Source organism: Danio rerio, chromosome 12 (assembly GCF_049306965.1).
Source record: "Danio rerio strain Tuebingen ecotype United States chromosome 12, GRCz12tu, whole genome shotgun sequence".
Lineage (NCBI taxonomy): Eukaryota > Metazoa > Chordata > Actinopteri > Cypriniformes > Danionidae > Danio > Danio rerio.
The window spans coordinates 32728966-32753007 of NC_133187.1; the positions used below are offsets into that span (position 1 = coordinate 32728966).

A 24042-nucleotide genomic window follows, 5' to 3' on the forward strand; every position below is an offset into this window, starting at 1 on the left:
TATACGAAATACTGTGAAAAATTCATTGCTCTGTTAAATGTCATTTGGGAAATATCTTATTAGGGTTATTATTAAATTACATTTTTATTTAACACAATGGCTTTTATATCAAATTTAGGCTGTGCTTAGACTCCATTACAATTACAATAATTAATCATATTTGACTGAACTAAACTAAACATTTTACCTGCTTAGCTCTATTTAACATTTATTAAAAAAATTGTAGTTGGTTGGAAAGTGAATGTTGCAAAAAACAACCCTGTGTGTGTGTGTGTGTGTGTGTGTGTGTGTGTGTGTGTGTGTGTGTGTGTGTGTGTATACAGTGTATGATATTTCTTTCAAGTTCTGTAAAGGAAAGAAAGTCATACAGATTAAAACAACTTCGGATAAGGACAGATTTCAATTTTAGATGAACTACCCCTTTTTTTTACCTTATTCATTCATCAATGTGTTTTTAATGAAATAATATAAGAAAGCAATCCTCTCTTTAGTTTGCCGTTTTGCTCGTCTGAGTAAGTTAACTCATTATGTCATTCAAATGACTTGGTTCATCTGATTTGGGCTGGGTCACAAATCAACATTAGACTCATAACCCAACTTCAGACTAAAGTGACTGTTCAATATCCACAAGATTGACATCACAAATCATGACATTATACTGATTTCTGACTTCAGCCCAACCTTGGTTTGATGTCAGATATCAACAAATGATTTCAGAACCAAATTTTAGACTGACATCAGTCTTAAGTTCGCTAGACGTTGCATTTTGCCAATATCTGTATGCTTGTGTGTGTGTGTATAATAAATATATATATATATATATATATATATATATATATATATATATATATATATATAAAAAATTAGGCAAGTTATTGTATAACGATGGTTTGTTCTGTAGACTATCGAGAAAAAATATAGCTTAAAGGGGCTAAAAATTTTGTCCCTAAATTTTTTATTAATATTTTTTAATAAAAAAAAAAAAGATTTTATTCTAGCCAAAATAAAACAAATAAGACTTTCTCCAGAAGAAAAAATATCAGACTTAATGTGAAAATGTCCTTACTGTGTTAAACATCATTTGGGAAATTTAAAAAAAAAAAAATTCAAAAGGGGTTGATAATTCGGACTTCAGTTGTGTATATATATTTGGTTGACGTTGTCAGGCATCACTACCATACCAGACCTGTACAATATTGAAAGAGTCCAAGTAATAAAGTCTGCCTTAGGGTAACAGTTCCGCAGGATCTGTTTCCTTTAACTATATTGTCAAACATCTCTTGATTTTAATGCTCACTGTAAAAAATGTTAAAAATGCAAAAAAAAGTTTGTGTTATGACAACATGAACTACTTAAGTTAACTTATTAAGTTTATACAAGTGTAAGTGGATTGTTGTTTCAGCTCAATTTAAATAAGTAGTCTGATTAATTTTTAATTAATCTAGATTAATCAAAGACTATGATTGCAATTAACACATTACATTTTCTTAATCAATCAATGACCTCAGCGTACTGTAGCATTAATGCACCACATACATAGACATTTAGGAGAATAGCTGTATTCTTGTCTTTGGTCTGCATTATTTTTTTTAAATTAAGGCATTAAACCAGGGGTGTCAAACACAGTTTGGAGGGCAGTAGCTTTGCACAGTTTAGTTCTAACTTTGCTCAAACACACTTATGTGTAGGTTTCAAGCAAGCCTGAAGGACTCAGTCAGGTTTGATCAGGTGTGTTTAATGAGGGTTGGAAGTAAACTGTTCAGAGCTGCGGCCCTCCAGGAACTGAGTTTGACACCTGTGCATTAAACTATTAGCCCTATTAATGACATGCACAGAAAACCTAAACCTTGTAGCAAGTTGCAAAGAAAGTATTTTTAATTTTTATTGTTTCTCTTGATGTACTGAACTAATAAAATCTAACTTATAAAAAATGACTGAATAAAATTAATATATAAAAATAGTCATAATGTGATACTAAAATAACACTGGCCTGGGTGATACACATGAAGGTCTAACTTGAGTTTAGGGTGTTTGAGTGAGAAATTTGAAAGAACCAAACCCATCAGACTTTCGCAGTCAGTACAGCTTTAATTGAGCTTTACTAGAGGCGAAAACTCATATTTTTGGTCTTTCCTTGATCTTTAGAGACTCGAAACGTGCTCCCTGCAGAGCTCCATTTTTTTAAATCAATAATTAATCGTCAAAGTTATTTATTCATTTGTATCTTTGCCAATTACGGGCTTCTAATTAACAATTTCAATAATTGATATTTATCTCTGAAAGAGCTGGGTATGCGCACCTTATGAAAAATGCATGAGCTGAGATATGGACTTGGTTTTGTTTTGTGTTCTGAGAGAGAGCCGCGTGCTCGGGGCGAAGACCAGGCCACTTTGACTTTTCCTCTTTGAGTCTGCGCTGCCCTATGATGTGCTGCTAATATGGGGCCTCTTTCAAGGGCCCAAAGCGTCTGCTAGACATCATGTGATCTTATAAAAGTCTTCTGCGCTCCCATCCTCAGATACCCCCTTTTTTTGTTCTTTAATAACTCTGTTCAAAGAACGAGCCGTTTCCTTAATAATTTTCTTTTGTCTCTCAGGCTCAAGCTGACGTCATGCATGATCAAGGCGATAGATGTGTGCTGCGTCTACAACATTTTTTGGCATGTTTTCATTCATTGCATGACAAACTTGTTTGATTTTAATCAATTTCTCCTTTATTTCCAGTTGTATTTGTGGAAGGGAAGGGTGCAGATAAAATACACAATTTGCACGATTGTCAATGCCGAAGAAGACAGATAGCTCTGCTTAAAGCGAAGCTAAATGTGCCGCATTACAAGAAGCATCACAAATACATTGAGCACGACAGATCCACAGGCCCCGAAGGTCAGACATGGTCATTGCATGGACAGGCGGTGCTGTCGACACATTGGGAGAGGTGTTTGCGCTTTGGATTTGGATCTTCATTTGGGGTCAGTAACACGTCGCAGGGAGCCGATGGTGGGACTTTGACTTCCCCACTCGATGTACCTCCTGTATTCGCCGGGACGCAGGAAGAACTGGCGACCAGTGTAGTTGGGGTGCTCGTGGAGGATCCAGTAGCCCTCCATCACATTAGCTGAAGAGATGTCGCCATTGTGGAAACGCTGGCGCAGGTCAGGACAATCTTCATTCAGCTCCATTGCCTGACCGCCAAAATCGGCGCGCTCAAAGATCTTCATCCTGTAGTTTCCGGTGTACTGTGGGTGAAAAAAAATGGTGTTCTATTAGGTAAAGTCTATGATTTTTTTCTTTACTGCATAATCATTTATGAAGTTGAATCGTTTCATTAAAATTTCATATTTTGTATTGTTTGATCAAGCCGGCGTTATGCTCATTGGATCAGCCAATAGTGCGAGTTTGGGGTTGGCCTATATTCATTTAACCAACCAATAAGTGAACAGGTGAGTATTCAGACAAGGAAGCTTGTTTGGAAATTGTATATATATATATATATATATATATATATATATATATATATATATATATATATATATATATATATATATATATATATATATATATATATATATATATATATATATATTTTTTTTTTTTTTAAAGATTAAAGAATATGATACTAAAATAACATTGTCCTGGATGACATATAGCACAACGTAAGAGTTTAAGGCATTTGAGTAAGACATTTGAAAGAACCAAACGCATCAGACTTTTCACAGTCAGTACAGCTTTAATTGAGCTTTACTAGAGGCGAAAACTCATATTTTTTATTAATCTTTAGAGACTCGAAACGTAAGCCTATATCTATTCAACTGACCAATGAGTGACGAGGTGAGTATTCAAACAAGGAAACTTGTTTGCAAACAGTAGATATTTTTTAATTATTATTTTTTATTATTATTGTGAAGGTGTTTTTAACATTACATAAATTCTTTTCAAACAAATCAAATCTTTTTTTCTGCTAATGAGGTGGAATTCAGTTGAAGTTTGCTTTTGTTGAATGGGTTGGTTAAGTGGTTAGAGCCAGTATTGTATTTACAGATGTACCTACATAAATTAATTACAAATGTAGTTTAATACAAGCATTTTAAAATGCAAGTTCAATGTAAAACGTGCACAAAAAATTCTTGTCAAATTTATTTAAATGTTACCTAATAGATGTGGTGGTATTTAATAATTCAAAATTATCATCATGTTCACTTTAATATATTGTAATATTGTCTTTTGAATTCTTAAAAAAATTGATTAAAGCACACTTTATATAATAGACGACTTGTATGACACTGGTCACACAATTATGTAATCAATGGCAATCATTTTTAAATTAAGTGTAAAACAGTGAGTGCCTTTGTCATTCAAAAATCATTCGATTTGTTATTTAGAAGGCAACACTAAAGTTTGTTCTTTTCAAACTTTTTTTTTTTATTGTATTAAAATACAGTGATAATACAGTATCAGTAGTTGAAAAATCCTTCGTTTTTTTTGTTAAACAATTCAACAGTTATTGTGCAAAGAAAATCTGATACTGATCAGTAAAATTTAGGGTTCTTACACATTTTTACGGCAAAAATTCCAGAACTTTTCCAGGACTTTTAAGTTAATTTTCATGACCTAATGTTTCATATAATGTCTACGTATAGTTGATAAATCATAAGAAAAACTATGAACGTTTAGATTTATTACAGCATATCATAAAACACGCAATAGTTTCAATTTATTTTTATATCTTTGTGAAACAGATGATGCTTACACAGCACTAATGATGTGAGAGCATGTTTTTGGCCAAGAAGAGAAACGTAAAAACAACTAACGTCCATTCCAATTTAGAGATATTTGTCAAACTAATTTTAGATAATCTTAGTAATAATCTTAGATAATAGGTAAAACTACTTCTATTGTAAAGCCACGATCACACTGTACTTTTCGCATGCAAATGCGGCAGACCGGAAATGCAACCACGTGCGTTTTGCACGTTTTGCATTTCACTGCATTCGCTGTGGCTTGGTGAATTCTTACCTGCGAAATCACATCAGGTAATTGGGTTAGACGAATAGATACATTTTAAAATAAGAAATTTTGAATATGGAGCACTTTTATTAACGCTCACTTTTATTAACGTCTAATCATATTGTTTAATATCACCCCTTTTCGCAGCGCCATAAGACAGAATTTTGCATGCACAAGCTCTAGTGTGACCGCAGCTTAAGTTGCTTTAAACAAAACATTTGCTAAATGACTAAATGTAAATGTAATTTCCAGGACTTTTCCAAAACTTTGTGGGTTTTTCTGTTTTTCCAGAACTTTTTCAGGCCTGGAAAATGCCATGTCAAAATTCCAAGACTTTTCCAGATTTTCCATGATCGTATGAACCCTGAAAATTATGCAAATATAGCAAACAACAGATTTTCCTTAAGACTAAATAATAAAGCTGCAATAAAAAGTAAGCAGCGACTTGAGCTATATGTAATTCATCTGAAACTTGATGCAAATTGTAAACGTATTACCATCATGCTTTTTGATTGAAATAATGTTTCAAAAGTATCAATCAGTACTGTTTTCTACTACAGCTGACTGTACAGTACTCACAGCAGGAACCACGCGGCAGGAGCGAATGCAGTCGTTGAATCCAGCCCAGTGCTGGAAATCAGGGTATTCACCCTTGAACAGCATGTACTGGTATCCAGAAAAGTTGGGCTTCTCATAAGCCACCCAGCTACCACTGTCTACTCGGATGGAGTTGCAGCGATTAAAGTGGGACTGCATGTCAGCGCAGTCTCCAGTGCAATCATAGTGACGGCCCTGGAAGTTCTTCTCTTCATAGAAAGTAATCTGTTGGTCAATGAGAATGAAAGAACAACGCAGGATTACAGGTATGCTTTCAAGGTTAATCACACTCTGACAGACAGTAATGGACACATTTTTCGGAGCTTGTATTATTCAGTTTAGACATGCTAAATTGGTACTTCTCAGGTTGTATAATGATTGTCTGCTTCTATCAGTGTCTGTTGGTAATATCTGTTGTGGCTTTAAGTTTATAATTTTACAATAACATCTCCATCTTTTTTTTTAATCTCTATTCTTTTATAATAACATCTCCATCTGTATAACTTAGACACAATTTACACAAAGGTAAACTTAGACACTTACCTTGGACATTGTGACTGTTCTGTGAGCAGACCAAACCATTTCTGAGGTCAGGACCTCTTTATAGAGCCGGCATGGATCAGGGCTTTGTGTCTGACTCACAAAACTCTGTCTGGTCAGCACAATGTGTTGTATAGGCTGGATGCGACTGTAGATCTGCCGTCGTGTGCCCCCCTTTGTGTCTTTTTTTCTCTCTCTCTTCAAAGACAGCACCACTGCACTTTTCGGCGCTTGACAAAAAAGTTGCCAACTCTGCTTTTAGTTTAGACATGTAAATGGCAGGGCACATAAATGAGGATAAAATGCTGGAATATGAAATGATTTGAGTTTTAAATTGGGTCATGCTATTATTTTAACACTCCTTTTTAGGTATTCTGTACACTATAAGTAACATTACAGATTATTGTATAGTACAGGTAACTCTCATTAGAAGAAAATGGTTAGGATTCGTGAAAGTTGATGTTTACTTGCAAAGTGTTGGAATAAAAGTAATATATTACGATCTTAAGTTGCTTTTATTTTATTTTTTATCTAGTTAGTAAGGAAAATAATGTTAAACTATGTTTTATTTTATTTTTGCATTTTTTATTTATGTATTTTTTTTAATTATTTAAATTTATTATATATTTTATTTATATTTTTATTTTATTATTATTATTATTATTATCATCATTATTATTATTATTAATATTATTATTATTATTATAATCATTGTCATCATCATCATTATCCTCATCATCATCATTATTATTATTATTATTATTAATATTATTATTACCAATATCGTTATCATTATTATTATTATTATTATTATCATCATCATTATTATCATCATCATCATCATCATCATCATTATTATTATTATTATCATGTTTATTATTATAATAATAATTATTATTATTACTTACCAACACTGCTTGCAAAGTTGCTTATAGTAAACATAACGTCTGAAGAAGAATTATATAATTAATATATAATTGCATATAAATTATCCCCTCAAATGGCCACGTTTCATGGTTTGGAATGAGACTAAAATGAATGTCAGTTTTGAAAAGACAGGTTTGGCTCGAAACAGACATTCAGTCTTTATTTTGATGTGCACTGGGAAGTAGATCAATGGATCTCTCATTTGAAAAACAACTGGCAAGCTGAACAAACTCTGTTTTCTTCGCTACCGAGTGTAATGAAGAAAAGGCAGTATGCGAAACCCATTTTAATTAGTCTTTAATGGCAAAACAGCGTTTACATGAAACTGCTCCTCATTCTCCTGAAGGAGCCAATCATGGGATTCATGCAACCCCAGTCGCTGCAGGCTCTGTATTCTCCGGGTCTCAGGAAATACTGACGGCCTCTATAGTTGGGGTGCTCATAGAAGGTCCAGAAGCCCTCCATACAGTTGCAGGAGTAGATGCCGTGGTAGCCAAAGCGATCGTAGACATTAGGGCAGTCGTCGGTGAACTCCATCATGTGTCCGTACATCTCGGGCCTGTTGTAGATCCTCATACGGTAGGCTCCTCTGTACTGTTGAGTGGAGAGCAAAAACAGCGTTTAGGGCTTTAGAGGAGTCAATAATCAACGCATTCGAGAGACCAGTTGTCAGAACGTTTGGGAGGCAAAGCTCTGCATTCTTGACGCCGCTGTTTAAAACAGAGCCTTTGAACATGACTTCCTGCTGTAAACCTACAACTTTCAAAGATTTTCAAGTAGACGTTTAGTCACTTTTCGTCGAACTAACTCTAGTGACAGTGTCATGATTCTTCCTCTGCCAAAAAATAAAAAAAGCAGGGATGAATGGAATGATGATGAGCTGCGCAGTCATCCGAGTGTGTCTTGCTCCATTTCAAATAACTAAATCTCCTGGCGGACCTGTGAACCTGTTTTTTTCCCCCCTCTGCATATATGAAATACTTCAAAGGACTGATTGATTGACGTTGCTTTTTTTGTGTGAAGGTGTTTAACTGTGTGAAATGAAACCCATCAGTTTGATTGACTTACTGGGGGGAACATCTGACAAGATCTGATGCAGTTGTTGAAGCCCATCCAGTGGTGATAGTCAGGGTACTCCCCACGGCCCAGGACGTACTGATAGCCCATGAAGTTGGGCTTCTCGTAACCCACCCAGTGACCTCCCATGACACGGATGGAGTTACAGCAGTTGAAGTAGTTGTAGGTGTCGGAGCAGTCAGAGGAGCACTCGTAAGAGCGGCCCTGGAAGTTGCGGCCTTCGTAGAAGACAATCTGACCACAGAAAGATGGTGATTAGAGAAGGTACAGTGGGAAGAAAAGGCTATCCTGATTCAGTTTGTCAAAACTCATTCAGTAAACAAGTGCATTTTGATGGATCAGTGCTAGAAGTTGCCACCTTCAGAGAAGATCAAAGTTATGGAGCTTTCTCACAAGACTGATGTTTAACAGTCATCCTAATCTTAAATCCTTGAAAGTGTTTAATATCTTCATTATTAAAAAAAAAAAAAAACATATGAACATTATATGTATTAATGAATGTATTATATCATTTTTGCTTCAAATTATAAAAAAAACAATTACCACTTATGCGAGGTGTTTCTAGTGCAGTGTCAATGGGGCTCAGAGTAAATTTGACCTTATTCTCTCCTCTGGCTGCTGTCATCACTCACACTATTTTTTTTTTTCCTTTTTCTGAAAGTCTTGATAACACCATTGAGGAATCCATGGGAATCTCGGAAATGTCAAAAATCTACCAATGAGCAGCAAATTAATAGTTTACTGAGGTAACATTTATACAGTTTAAAATATTGGCCTAGTTTATTTTTTCCCCTATTTCTGTTCAACAGAGAGCAGATTTTTTTCAACACATTTCTAAACATAATAGTTTTATTAACTCATTTCTAATAACTGATTTATTTTTTCTTTGCCATGATGACAGTAAATAATATTTTACTAGATATTTTTCAAGACACCTCTATACAGCTTCAAGTGACATTTTCTTAACTAGGTTAACTAGGCAGAATAGGGTAATTAGGCAAGTTATTGTATAACGATGGTTTGTTCTGTTCTATCGAAAAAAGATATAGCTTAAAGGGGCTAATAATTCTGACCTTAAAATGGTTAAAAAAAAACACTGCTTTTATTTCAGCCGGAATAATACAAATAAGACTTTCTCTAGAAGAAAACAATTATATCACACATACTGTGACAATTTCCTTGCTCTGTTAAACATCATTTGGGAAATATTTAAAAAAAGAAAAAAAATCAAAGGGGGGCTAATAATTCTGACTTCAACTGTATATTTTAGTTAATAGGCAGAAATTTACCTTAAATATAGCATGACTGATTTTTTCTTCTAAATTGAGTATTTATTTCAGTTTAACTGCAATGAAAAGAACCTTAAAGTATAAACAACCTACTATTAAAGTGAAATTACTGAATTTACATACACACTGGAACCTGAGAAAAATGTTCATTTTAGACGGCACTAGATCACTAAATCATTACTAAATCATTAATCATAAAATAATTATTTAATAAAATTCTCGACCATCTATTCTTCTGCTTTATATTTCCTCATTCCATTTTAATTTAAGTTAAAGTTAATTTAAGAAGATGAAAGTCATTTTAAAGTTTTTAAATATCTATACAGTCTGTATGTATATTGCTCTGTTTTCCCTAAGTCCAAAGACATGTGCTATAGGTGAGTTGGGTAAGCTAAACTGTCCGTAGTGTATGTGTGTACATCCTGATCCTCCAGATCAGGGGTTGAGCATTGGGGTAACGACCCAGCTCGTAAAAATGAGATGTTACGAAACGCCAATATGGTGTGGCTAAATATAAACTTCGATATAAACAGCCCTGGGAGTAAGTATATATATTATTTAGTATATTTATTTACTTATTTTTTGACTATGAATCAAAATACCATAAAGCAAACTTGGTTTTCTAATCATATTTTCAGATTATATTATATATAAATGTACTTTTCTACACCTTTAATTTCAGGATGCTATCTTCTCTCTAGTTTGTCAAGATTGGATTCAAGCCAATGATTCCTGCTGAAAAAAATCTGGGTCATCAGCACAAGGTATGTCTGACCTGATGGAACCAGTATGGGATGCTGTTTGCTGATCTCCATTATGTAAAACAAGAGTGCTGAGCAATAGCAGCTCACATTTGCTAAAGAACAGCAATGCCCACCAGCTGCCTTTTTTTGCCGAATTGAATGCAGAGTTTTTCAGCATTGGTGTTCATCGCATGCGTCCATGATGTGGCAAATAACTCATACCGTCTTATGCAAATAGCAGTTTTAACCAGTCTACTTACTAATTAACTAACTAACTATAGTGGTACCGTTCTGATTGCCTACCTTCCCCATGGTTGCAGAGCAGGTTGTGGACGCCGTACTGCCGTTCAGTCACAGAAGAGCGGCCGGAGCTTTTATACTCTTCTAGAGATGTAGAAACGCTGCTGCCAGAGGCCCGTCACAGAGACTAGAGTTTACCTTTGAAAACGTCACAGACCTTTCCCATTATGCATTTCTCTAAAGACAACTAAAGCCACTCTGCCATTATTCCCCAATGCTAGAGTTTACCTATACAAATCTGCCTCACCTCACGAGCCTTACCAACACACACCGAGCCTTGTTCAGCCATGACCTTTTCACAACACGCCACAAAAGGCATTCTATATATGGCACAATGTAAAGGAAAAAAAATGGCATGTAAACAGTTTTAACAGAATGCGTAAGTGTCATTTGGGTTAAATCATACTTTTCATTAGGCAGTGTCTTGAGCTGGGTTATTTTAAGCTGAGGTTCATCAGGTGGACACACAGGGATGCTAAGATGTTTGGAAATATTCCAGAAGAAATTTATTTTTCTATCTGTTAAAATATACATAATGGTTTAATGAAAAAGAACTCACTGTTTAAAATATTATTTTAGTATAATATAACATTATTTTAAAATAATTATTTAATTTGGTGATTGAATAAAAAATGACATTTTTGATTTACATTTTTTGAGGTTATGTTGACCTAGGTTATGAATCAGGGTATCTTCCATCCATTCTATATCCATTGTCTAACAAAAAAAAAGGAAAACTAAGAAAACTGACATTTTTCTTTTGCTTTTTTAATTTTTTGGTTTAGAGTAAGAAAACAGATAAACGACTATAATATTCATTATACACATGTAGGCGGTGATGAAACGCAGCATTGGTCTCATTTCCTCTGATTGGTCAACCAAATCTGAGCTTGTGATGTCGCCCTTAAAATAAAAGCCCTCTGCGGATCAGCACCCAGGCTTTTAATTATTATTATTTAATCATATATATATATATATATATATATATATATATATATATATATATATATATATATATATATATATATATATATATATATATATATATATATATATATATATATATAAACTAAGTTTACATATTCTATCATTTGACCAGTGAACAGGCTTACATTCATTGCGTATGCATAAATTAAATAAAAATGTAAATTAGCAGTGTTATTACACATTTGTCATTAAAATAAGGTCATAGTTTGCGGCCTAACATCTTGCTGCTGTGCACTAGATGCTGAGCAAAGATAACCATTTCCTAGCAGCACCTTGTTTGCATCAGTGTTTCAGAACAGTACTGTAGGCCTAAATAATAATAATAATTGATACCGTTTGTTTAGTTTTATATATGTATATATATAGGACTATTATTTGACATCGCAGATTTGGTTGACCAATCAGAGAAAAAAGGCTGTTTAGCACAGCCTGTATAATGAATTTTAAATTTCTTACCCTAAACTAAAAATGACAATTGAGCCAAAATCTCGTTTTTTTTCTTTTTTTTTTTTTTAGCAAAAGAAAAAAAAAACTGCAGTTTTCATAGTTTTTCTTATTTTGTTTGAAAACGGATACAGAATGGATGGAAGTTACCCTGGTGGTTATAGTGTTTAACAACATTTATTTGTAAAATAGTAATATAAAAAGACATAGTTTATTGTAATTAAAATCCGTCAACACGTAATTAAAATTCCACATATTACCTTTAAAATATGTTACCAGCAATGTGTGAAATTCTGGTATTGTAAACAATGCCTGATGGTTTTTAGACAAAGTATAAAAAATCAGTTTTTGTAAGGATTTTCCATACTTTTCCTAGGCATTATACCCACTACCTCACAAAAGTCTTGTTGCCTATCCAAGTTTTAGCAACAACAAATAATAACTTGACTTAGTTGATCATTTGTATAAGAAGCAGGTAATATGAAAGACAAAGGCCTCTAGGTTGTTTATTTTACTTTAATTTTTTTATTTTATTTTCTGTACGTCCGTACGTCTATCTATCTATCTATCTATCTATCTATCTATCTATCTATCTATCTATCTATCTATCTATCTATCTATCTATCTATCTATCTATCTATCTATCTATCTGTCTGTCTGTCTGTCTGTCTGTCTGTCTGTCTGTCTGTCTGTCTGTCTGTCTGTCTGTCTGTCTGTCTGTCTGTCTGTCTGTCTATCTATCTATCTATCTATCTATCCTATCTGTCTGTCTGTCTGTCTGTCTGTCTGTCCGTCTGTCCGTCCGTCCGTCCGTCCGTCCGTCCGTCCGTCCGTCCGTCCATCCATCCAATTTGGAGAAAAAATATTTTTAAAACTTTAAACAAGTTTTATGAATGAAATTTGAATATTTTTATTAACTTTTGAAGAATCAAATTGTCCGTAATGTACAAAAGTTACCTTTACACTCTCCTTCCGTTTGCAATGAAGGTCCTCTTTGACATCATCACAGTTTTTAAATCCCTATAGCGGCAGTGGCTCTCTATAGCGTTGTTTTCTGATGTCTCCATCAAATATGCAATTACAGGCAAACACAAGCGTCACATTCTGTTCAGACTGAGGCAAAGCAGCTTGACAGACACTTTATCAACCGCTCAGTCCGGAGATTTTGACTGAATTATTTATTACAAATAGCGGCATCACAGAGCATTTCATCACAGGACACATTATAGTCCATCTGGTGTGTATTTTTTCCGCGCTGTGCATTTCAGACACGCTCATCTAAGTGATTCTGACACTATTGATTGTTGGCGAATGTGTTGACATAACCTCCGACAATATGTTGCCTTCTTTTTGCTTCCATAGCCCGAAGAGCCGCTCTGATGCAAGGCTGTGTTGAGGTAGGTCATGCATTTCATGTGTTTATGTTTGTGTTGTTTTGTGATGGTTGTTTCAACTTTAGGACAGTGAGCAAACGCCTCAGCTGACAGGCAAAAGGCCAAAGAGAGTCGGCCTTGTGTTTCTGTTGTTTTCAAAGCCCCCACATCTCTCCTTTCATCAAGATGAGGAGCAACGTTCTGTTTTGTGTATTGTTTTTTTTTTTTTTTTGGGCGGTTTTACTCCAGAGAAAGACAGCTTTTGTAAAACAATAGCCACAGTGTTCTTTGATAGCCACTCCGGCATTGTTTCAAAACAAGGCTGAGAGGGAGAGAAGTTGTGGTTGGAGCTTTGTTTCTTTAGCTGTCAATGGCTCAAGCTGACAGTCACAAACGTTATCAAAGTGTTTGATCTTCACACAAGTCTATTTCAGATGATGAATATTTTGGAAAATGAAAACAAATGATATTACATGGAAGATTGAAATAAAAAATTAATGAAAAATAAAGATTTAACATTCTCTGCTATTCTCTCTCTTGCTAATTATAATTTTTATGCCTCATTTAATTTATTTTTCTTCCTAACAGGTAGAGGTGAAATCATTAAAGCAAAAGAGACGCTAAAAATGTAGAAATTAGATAAGTTTATATATATATATATATATATCTGAAGCTAAGCAAGGCTGTGCCCGGTCGGGTACCTGGAAGGGAGATTACATTGGGAAGCTAGGTTGCTGCCGGAAATGATGTTAATGAGACCAGCAGGCAGGTGATGCTCAACCTGTGGCCTTACCTAACGCCCCAGTATAGTGAAAGGGACTCTATACTGCTTTGTAAGCGCTGTCTTTTGGATGCTCCTATTTCTCTGAGGTCATTAAAAATCCCAGGGTGTCCTTTGGAAAAGAGAAGGGTTTTAACCCCAGAATCTTTGCCAAATTTGCCCACTGGCCTCTGTCATCATGGCCTTTGCCATCATGGCCTCCTAACCATACCCATATCATAAGTGGCGTCATCACTCTGTGGATGCTGCACATTGGTGATGGATGAGGAGATTGCCGTCAAAAAAGGTGTAAAGTGCTTTGAGTGTCCAGGAAAGCGCTATATAAATGTAAGGAATTATTATTATTATTAATATGAATATTATTATTATTATTATTACAATTATTATTATTAAATGTTTTCCTTTTTTTTTGTATCCACTTTTTCATAATGCTTCTTTATTTTAAGTTCAAGATTCTGTGTCATTCACAGATTATTACATTTATTTTTGTTTTCAATTTGAATTATGTGTTGGATTAGTCAGCTTTATCTCTGTTTCAACTTTTTTTGCTCTTCACGTCACCAATCCAGACAATAAATTGCTTCTAATAAACTACACTGTAAAACCCAACAGTCAACTTTATTAAAGGAAATGACAGTAGTTAACTCAAAATGTACTGAAAGTTAATTTGACTAATTTGAAAAGAGCTGTAAACTTGGTGTTGAAGGTTATGAGTTAATTAAACAGCTCATTACTTTAACCTAAATAGAGTAAGTCGACAGTACTCATATAATACTTTTTTAACTCAAATGGTTTGTATCAATCAGTTTCCTCAAATGGTTTGAGCTGCCTTATTGGATTTTACAGTACTCAGTTGATTTGAGTTTTCATTTATTGGGTTTTACTGTGCTCAAATTGCTTTTGATCTCAGAAGGATTAAGTTCACAGTACTCATTAGGATTAGTTTATTTTTCAACTTAAACCATTTGAGGAAACCGTTTGCAAAAAAACATTTGAGTTACCTTAACTTTTTGGGTTTTACAGTGAACTAAAATGTTAACAAACGTTACATTTAAAAAAAAAAAAAAAAAAACTTTTCAGCATCAGAAGTTATCATGGCAGATATAAAGCTCCCATAAATGGATATTTCATCCAAAAAAGAAAATATACTCAATATTTACTCCCTCAAGTGGTTCAGAATCTGTTGAACACAAAAGAAGAAGAAATCCGTATTGACTGTTGAAGTCAATGCTTACAGGTTTCCAGCTTTCTTCAGAATATCTTCCTGTGTGTTCAACAGAAGAAAGTAAGTCAAACTGGATTGGAACAAGTAGAGGAAGAGTAAATTATGACAGAATTTTAAATTTAGGATAAAGTATACTTTTAATGGAATTAAGAAGATTACAGTAAAATATATTGTTACAGTGTTTATATACATACACAGCTCTCAGGAATTTGAACCTCAAGTTTAGATAATGTATTAGTGTTATATCTTTTTTGAGATAATAGTCTTTAAATTGTACTTTTCTTCATGATCTCCTTTTCCCACCTTTACTTGGCTTAGCTAGCGATTATCGTAGCACGTGTACTCTGCATTACAGGAATGATTCTTTCACATCACAGCCTTGCAAATAGTAATCTTGAAAGCACTACAAGACATTTCCTCCCAACACGGGGTGAAATACTTCAAATAAACCCAAGCTTTTTCTCTTGGTTCCCCCTGGAGAAACAAAAAGCCAACACTTAAGATCTTTTGCTGCTCTCCGGTCGAGGGAAGCAAGAGAGAGAGAGAGATGAAGAGAGAAGCTTTGGACACGGACAGTAAACTCTGATTTCACATTTGTATTTTTTATTGTTAGGTCATAAAATGTGCAAAATACTCTTAATCTCATTTATTTATTTTCATGAGGTCCTACAACAGCTATAGATTTAATTTTATTTGATGCATTTCTTTCTTGTTATTAATTTTATTACAAGCATACAGCGTCGTAAAAAAATGTAATTGAGTATTAAACACTTCTTGGAAATTCATCAACCTTTACTGAATGCAAAAACAGCTGAGCATCAGTACAAAGTTCACATGAAGTTTAGACACTATAACCTTGAGTTCCTGAAAAACTTGGTGCCTTATGACTGGTATTGAAAGGAATCATCCAGAGCCTTGTTTAATGGCTGGACAGTTAATAGAAATCAAGAGGTGTGGAAAATACAGGACAGCATAGTAAAATGCTTTTTTATTCAGGGTGTCTGCAGGGTCTTAAAAAGTATCAAAAGTTGATAAAATCATTGTAGCGAAATTTAAGGCCCTTAAAATGTATTAAAAAATTTTAAATGTTATTTTTCAAGGTATTCAGTTATATATATTTTTTGATTATGCGTCGTATGGTTGTATGCTAAAGTTGCCTGAATTAAATCGGCGAATATCAGCATGCTGTGTAGTTTGTGAAATCAATAAAATCTTGCTAGATTTGATATCATGCTGCTTTGTTTATTACAGTAACCAAGGCAACATCGTTATTTCTGCAGTTCTATAGGCACAACCTGCTGAATTAGCTTGATTTAATAGATTTTTATTCAGTACTCAAATAATGTTTTAGTTTTGGAAAAGTTTATTGCATTAATATTTAGTAAAAATACTGTAAGTTAAAATCTCACCAGTGTTTCCGATTGAAACATAAACCTAGTCTTAAAAAGGTTTTAAAAGGTATCGAATTTCACTCTCTGGTTCCTGTATATACTCTGTTATATAAAATAATCTATAATAATAATTAATAATAATAATTCCTTACATTTATAAAGACATTTCTAGACACTCAAGGCGCTTTACACATTGGGGGAATCTCCTCATCCACCACCAGTGTGCAGCATCCACCTGGCCAGACCGTACACCACACACCAGCTGATTGGTGGAGAGGAGACAAAGTGATGAAGCCAATTATAATATGGGGACGGTTAAGAGGCCATGATGGACAGAGGCCAGTAGGCAAATTTGGCCAGGATGCCAGGGATAAACCCCCATTCTTTCTCGAAGGACATCTTAGGATTTTTAACGACCACAAATTTAACGTCTCATCCGAAACTGAGCAGTATAGAGTCCCCATTAATATACTGGGGTGTTAAGACCCACAGGGTAGCCCCTCTGCTGGTCTCACTAACACCTCTTACAGCAGTAACCTGGCTTTGCTATGTGGTCTCAGCCCTGCTTAGCTTCCGTAGCAACCATGTGAGAGTTGCAGAGTGATAGCTGCCTGCCATAGGCATCGTTTTAAACCAGTAAATGAACCCTTATGTGAACCCATAAGTAAATGAAGCATATTTGGGTTTATACATTATGTTCTGAAGCTAAAGTTTGCTTCGTGTGCACTGTCATTCTTTCATTCATTCATTTTCCTTCGGCTTAGTCCCTTTATTCATCAGGGGTCGCCACAGCGGAATGAACCGCCAACTTATTCAGCATATGTTTTACGCAGCGAATGTCCTTCCAGATGCAACCCAGCACTGGGAAACATCCACACGCACTCATTCACAAACATACACTACGGCCAATTTAGTTTATTTTAATTCAATCATACTGCATTTCTTTAGATTGTCTGGGATACCGGAGCACCTGGAGGGAACCGAGACTCGAACCAGCGTTTTCTTGCTGTGAGGCGACAGTGCTAACAACTGAGCCACTGTGCTGCCATATGCAAAATACATATTAAAGCCAAAGTACAGTATACTTTGGGCTTAGGAAGCCTCTTTTAACTTGCAATGTTTTGATAGACAAAACTGCGTATGCATTAATACACTGTCAGCTTGTTTATGGGATTAAATTGGAATTGTATGTATAATCTAGAATTAAACAGCGCCCATGTAAACATTCATTTTTAATATTTCAGACAATATAGTAGACTTTGCAGTCCCAGATATGAGTATTTAAAGAAGCCGTCATGAAGACAATGTGTAATTTTTAAGTACTTTATGGTTGTAGGACAAAAGCTGTGGCCTAGTGAATGGCAGCTGCCGCTTCTCTCCAATTAGCCTTGTGGGTTTGAGCGAGCGGGCCTTAATCTGCTGTTGAGGACGGTGTGATGTGGCTGGACGCGTGCGAGGGGGAGGAAGACGAGGGTCTCTTTGCTGAGAGATCATCCTCCTGTTGTTTTGTGGGTCTGTCTGTCCCTGGCAGCGCACAAACCTCACTATCGGCTGCGCCAGACGGTTCCTCCGCTCGCCGGCCACTCTGAGAGCCTGCCAGAGACGGCTTTGTGGAGATGTGTCTGATGTGCTCCATCTTTTCTTTTGGAGGATAATTAAAAGAGGAAATAGTGGTGGAATATACACTGAAGGATGGAGGGATTGGGCGCTTCTGAAGCCAGTCAAATAATGGATGTGGTTATTATTTAGTTTATACACTTTGTTTACGTGCAGTTTTGTTATTCTTTTCTTGGCGTTCCTTAAACCTTTATTTCAGAGGGTTTAATAATGTCTGCCACAAAAACTATGTTGGAAATTTGTTGTTTAAAATATAGACGACTGTTTAAAAGTTTAAGGTCAGAGTTGAATCGAAAGAAATATGCTATATGTTCAACCAGGCTACATCTATTTCATCAAAAACAGTGGGGCAGTGTTTGCAAATTTAAAATATTTTAAAATGATTTTTCAGTTTAATTACTGCAGTTTTCATTGTCTCATGATCTTTCAGAACTTATTATTTTTCTACTCGTAAAACATTAGTAATCTATGCATAAATGTGACGATGGACTACAACAGCCAAAAGACATTGTATGAGTCAAAGTTAGCAATTTTTCTTTTGTGCCAAAGCGTTATAATATTTAGTAAAGATCATTATCTATAGGGAATTGTTTTACATTTTCTACTGTAAAAATAAAAAAAGTTACATTTTGTTTAGTAATATGTATTACTAATAACTTAGTTTCTTAAAATGAATGGTATTTTGCTCAATATTTAGACTTATTGGAACTATCAGATTCCAGATTTGCAGTAGCTGTGTGTCAGCCAAATATTGTGCTATACGAACAAACCCTTACATTTTTGTGAAACATAAGATACGTTCCTCTGGGTATGTTTCGTTGCACATTTTAAATAACATCCACTAGAGGGTGCTGTCTGCATTTCTGCGAATCCGAAATACATCATTCTCAAGCCACCTTTACACTGCACATGACAAACGACAAGCGATAGACCGGAAGTTCATTTCCAATGGAGAGTAGTCTGGGAGCTGCATGGATTTCTGATCATCTCCTTATGCAGAAAATTCGGATCCGATTTGAGCTGCGAAAATGTTAAAATACTTGAAATCCTGCAACTAGACCGTATGCGACTGTCTGACCGCATGTGATGCATTCTAGTGTTTTCCTAGCAGATCAGTGCATGCGAGATAAGAAATAGTAGATTTTTTGAATCAGAAAAAATGTATTCTATTAAAAAACTTTTCTATTCATAAATGAGCAATAAAATTGTTTTATTTTTTTAATGGTGTCTCCAACTTTTCTCAAAATTGTTTTTGCGATCTAAGAGTTTTTTTATTCATTCATTCATTAAACCATGGTGAATAGACTTTTTGCACTCCTTTATTTCCAACATCGCGAGAATCCAGCTTTTCTCCCATGGTGCACGACAAAACTGAAAATTCTGTGTGACTGCCACAAGGGGGTGTGTTCTGACAGTCGTGTTCAAATTTCGTGTGCAGTGGAAAGGCGGCTTTAGGGTTCGTTTTGTTGTATGCTACAGAGACATGACTGTCCATGTGAAAGCACTTCACTCTGATCTAAACCCAACCAACAGCGTTTTCAAAAGCATTTTTTACATTGTATTGACCTTATTCCCTTCCTTTTAATTACAGGTGCCATCACCAATTCTATGCAATCCCAAAAACAGTCATATAGCAGTGCGTGACTGTCAGCTGACCTGCTCCATTGTGATAAATAGATGCTATTTCGCAAACGGATTCTGTACACGCGATTTAAAGCGAAAGTCTTGGTTTCGAATGCGTGTTTGAAAAGACATATACACACATACAGTAATTAATAATAATAACATCTAAATGTCGATCTTGGTGTTTTTTTTTTCAAACACAACTAATTTTGTCCTAAATGAGCATAAAAAGCAACCGAAAGCTTTCATTATAACGTTAGATGTGTGCATTTTAAAAGTGACACCTCTGTTATTTAATGTAATCAAACAAAAAGTTATACAGTGAAGAAAAGAATAATGAGATTTGATAACTTGATTCTATTTCTTTATAATAGCTAATAACTTTAATAGGCTAAACTGTTTGCTAATTTATTAGCTGTTAATGTTCACTATTTTTTCTTCTGTAAATAATAATAGTAAAACATATTACTGACCATTTAACTGTTTATTTACAATGCTCCAGATGAACATATTTAGTCATTAGATTTTTTTATGAGGTGTTATGTGGGCATAGCCCTTATTTTCACATCCCAATATTGACGGGTATGAACTATACATAAAAAGTTAAATAATATAATAAGAAAATTTCATTTTACAACATCAAGCAAGTCTTTAACGTCAAAAAATGAATGGAAGAAAATGAGACCGGAAGTCTCAAGCCAAAAAGATTTGAATGGCTGTGTCCATTTGTACGTGAAGAATAGGGTCAATATCTTTTGTGGAAACATGCTTCAGTGAACTCAAACCTGAGTGATCTGCATTACAAGTACTAAGTGAGCTACAGTATTGAGCAAACTGACCACGCCATAAAATCTGTTCATATGAAGGTGATGAAATAAAAATGTATTTGAATACAAATAACAGAGACTGTTTAGGTGTTTTGTGATATTTATTTAGTGTTGTGTAAAGAACTGCACAAAATAATTCTTCAATTTACCATGTCCCTGCAAATTTTAAATAATTTGTGTGAAAAGGAACCATTGTTAGCATCACACTGCCCTATTAGCGTTTGTTGTACCTAGAAACTGCATTCAAACACACGTTTAAATACGTTTTGTATATTTTTCTGCATTTTTATTCCCCAAAATGTTGTTACTGTGTAAATGAACGACCATAACTGTAAAGCTTAGTTCAAATAGTTGAAACAGCAGCCTATCCTAAATTCAGACAGTCCTCATTTTTTAACTATATTCTTCAAAACGCACATCTCAAGTTATCCTGCTCCAACATGAGTGTGCATTACTGGGTTTGTGTTTTCCAGATGAAGCCGATCGGCCCAGGTAAAGACAGCCGTCTCTCACGTGACGTTTCCCCGTTGCTCCGAGTTAAAAGAGGACTTTTCTTTTGTGTGATCTGCCCTCATCTCCAAACAGCCTCTGTGTTTACTGACACATGACAAAAACCAAACTCGGATCGTTTCATCTCCTCTTTTAGAAGGAGGAATCTCCTTACAATGCATCCGTGTGTTTAAGGCAGCGTCTGGCAACAACACGAGCAACTTCAATAGACACCTTGAACACACGGGGAAAAAGGTGCACCCAAGCTGCCCATCTACCCCAACCTTTCTGCAGCCTTAAATATATAATCACACATGATGCCATTTTTTGCTTCTTCAAATTTGGCATCAAAGCAAATGTGTTCTGACATCAGTAAGTGACAAGGGCTCAAAAGCAAAAGAGGAAAGTCGGCCGCACCGCACCGTATCAATTATTGATCGCGCGCCTCTCGACCTGAGAGAGAGAGAGAAAGAGAGAGAGCATTGTCATAATGAAATGTGTGATTTAAAAAAAAATAGATAAAGGTCGTTGCCATTGTTCTGAAGACTTATGGGTTTGATTGACAGCCTGCAAATTCTCTTCGTTCAGTTGTAAAGGAGATCAAAAGAAGGCTCTTCTCTTTGCCCAAGGCCACTTGCAATTTATTTAGGAGTTCTGCGCTTGTGTCCCAGCAGGTATCACTGCGAACCAGGCCACTCAGGATAATCAAAACTTTAAGATGTCGAGCACTTTTTTTTGTTGGTTTCTTTTTCAAATTAATGTAGCTGAGAAGCTGCTTGGCTTGATTAGCTGTGACAATGTTAATGTACTGTATCTGATACAATAGAATTATACAATCTAAAGAGGAAAATCTGAAGATAAAAAGAAAGCAAAGCGTAATCACGAGTCAAAATAATGCCCTTTTCTTTTTAGAACAATGCTGTTCCTATAACTTAAAATATAAAATGGGCATTAAACTACAAAAATGCCTTTTGAATGACAGCACACTAAACATGTATAATAGGGTATATGCACACAGACTTTTACATTCAGTCTGTCAGCCCCAGAGCTTACAGTTAATTGTCATTACAAAATTGCTGTGATTTATATGGAGTCAGTCTAGTGCCATATATACTTGCAAAATAAAAGAAAGTTTTGAAAACAAAAACTAAAGTATATTGAGCAAAAAATAAATAAACAAATTTTGCTAACAAAACTAAAGAACTGCAAAGGGAAAATTAAGTTTTAAGAAATAAAAATTACATTTGCAAACAAAAAAGAACTGCAAATAAAAAATAAAGTAGTGCAAAAAACTAAACTAAATATTTGCAATTAAAAAAACTATACATACATTTGCAAATAATTTTTGCCTTTACAAAACCCGTTCAGTCAGTTTCATTGCTTATTTAGATGTTCTGTTAACTGTAAGTTTGTGATGCTGTTTTCACTTTGCACTTCATGTTTCTGCGCATTCAGTTTGTGGCCTTGATTTGACAAGGGGACGGGGTCAAGAACTTAGGCGTTTACGGCAGGACCGAACCTCCAGGGCTCGGTGGTATGGGGTTGTTGCTAGATCGGATATGGTTGCAGTCGGAAGATAACGAAAACTTTATATTATTTTCTAAATTTCCTATTTATTGTATTTTATTAACACCTACTCCCAACCCTAAACTCAACCGCGTTATTTTTCCGCGCCATGTCTTTAAAATATGGAAATGAATTTACCCCAGTATTTTCAAGTAAGTTTCTGAGCTAGCCTTCTTCTAATGACGCCATCTGTGTTTAAACGGTCGTTTGTCTCTTTTTTCGCTTTAACAACACTGTAAACGATTTCTGTTGTTTTCACGGTATTATACTGCATTTCTCAACAGTTGTTTACTGTATAAGCTGTGCACAGTGTGTTACTGTATATATTGCTGTTTTCACAGCATGATAATGTATTCTCAACATTTCCATACTGTGAACATGATTAACAGTATGCTACTGCAGATTTTACAATGAATTTTGGGAAAAAATCAGTTACTGTGCATCTAAATACAGTACTGCAAATGACCATGAAAAACTCTACACACACTTTAAATTATTATTATTATGTTTATTTTATTTTTTGACAAAGTATTTTGTGAAGAAAAATAAAATAACCAGTTTCTTCAGACTGTTCAGTGCATAAAGCTGTCCCCTTTTTTCCATATTTGGGTGTACTGCACCTTAATTTTATAAGGTTAACATGAAAATATTAAATCATTTTTAATCAACATAACTTTGTGCTTAACCAAAACGTAAACTGGAACAAAAGTAATTGATTCATGAAACCAAAGTCAGCTTAAATGTCATAATGACCAGCCTGCTTTAGACGGATTCATGAGGTTAGGGCACTCGTCATCACCATGGAGGTCACATATCTCCGCATTTTCAAAACAATATTTTAAAATACCCACCATCTCTATAAATAAACCACAGACTTGAGTTTAAAACAACTACATTCCCGCATGAAAAACGGTTAAAACTAAATTTCATAACACATTCATTATAGAGCCATCTAAGACTGGGGGAAGTCTCACATGTCTAGCCGATTATAACCTCGTTTCGCCGGATACATGAGTGATGATGGTCACCCTGGAGGTCAGAATCTCCGCTATCGGCAAAGCACGCTTAAAATTTACACATGATATCTATAAGTTAAATAAACCACAGATTTGAGTTTGTAAGAACTACATTCTCGCATGAAACACTGTTAAAATTTCATTTCGTAACATATTAAACGCAATATTTATAATATTAGCTGGGCTTTCTCATCCGCCATTAACGTTACCATTTGCTTGTTGATGTG

The 24042-nt window shown here is 34.9% G+C and overlaps 2 protein-coding genes and 1 long non-coding RNA gene across 3 annotated transcripts; 1 reads left to right on the plus strand and 2 right to left on the minus strand.

Annotated features, from left to right (window-relative positions):
* Window positions 1-2690: 2690 nt before the first annotated feature.
* On the minus strand, window positions 2691-6167 carry crygmx (crystallin, gamma MX). The gene is given in 3 exon segments (NM_001013262.1): window positions 2691-3235; window positions 5583-5825; window positions 6144-6167. Coding segments are annotated over 3 exon segments (528 nt in total). The 5' UTR covers window positions 6153-6167; the 3' UTR covers window positions 2691-2959.
* LOC141376822 (uncharacterized) lies at window positions 5564-20824 on the plus strand. Its single transcript, XR_012388063.1, has 4 exons — window positions 5564-5866; window positions 10135-10197; window positions 13270-13304; window positions 18014-20824. It is a non-coding gene; the product is annotated as an uncharacterized lncRNA (long non-coding RNA).
* On the minus strand, window positions 7201-10579 carry crygmxl2 (crystallin, gamma MX, like 2). The gene is made up of 3 exons (NM_001024427.2): window positions 10480-10579; window positions 8136-8378; window positions 7201-7661 (listed from the first exon to the last, which is right to left on the minus strand). Exons 1-3 carry the CDS (start codon window positions 10486-10488, stop codon window positions 7383-7385), a joined length of 531 nt encoding a protein of 176 aa, NP_001019598.1. The 5' UTR covers window positions 10489-10579; the 3' UTR covers window positions 7201-7382.
* Window positions 20825-24042: the final 3218 nt, after the last annotated feature.

Coding starts and splice junctions, on each gene's coding strand:
- crygmxl2 (NM_001024427.2), bottom strand. Junction 7,662..8,135: donor CTTGTCAGATGTTCCCCCCA/GTAAGTCAATCA, acceptor TCCACTCAACAG/TACAGAGGAGCCTACCGTAT.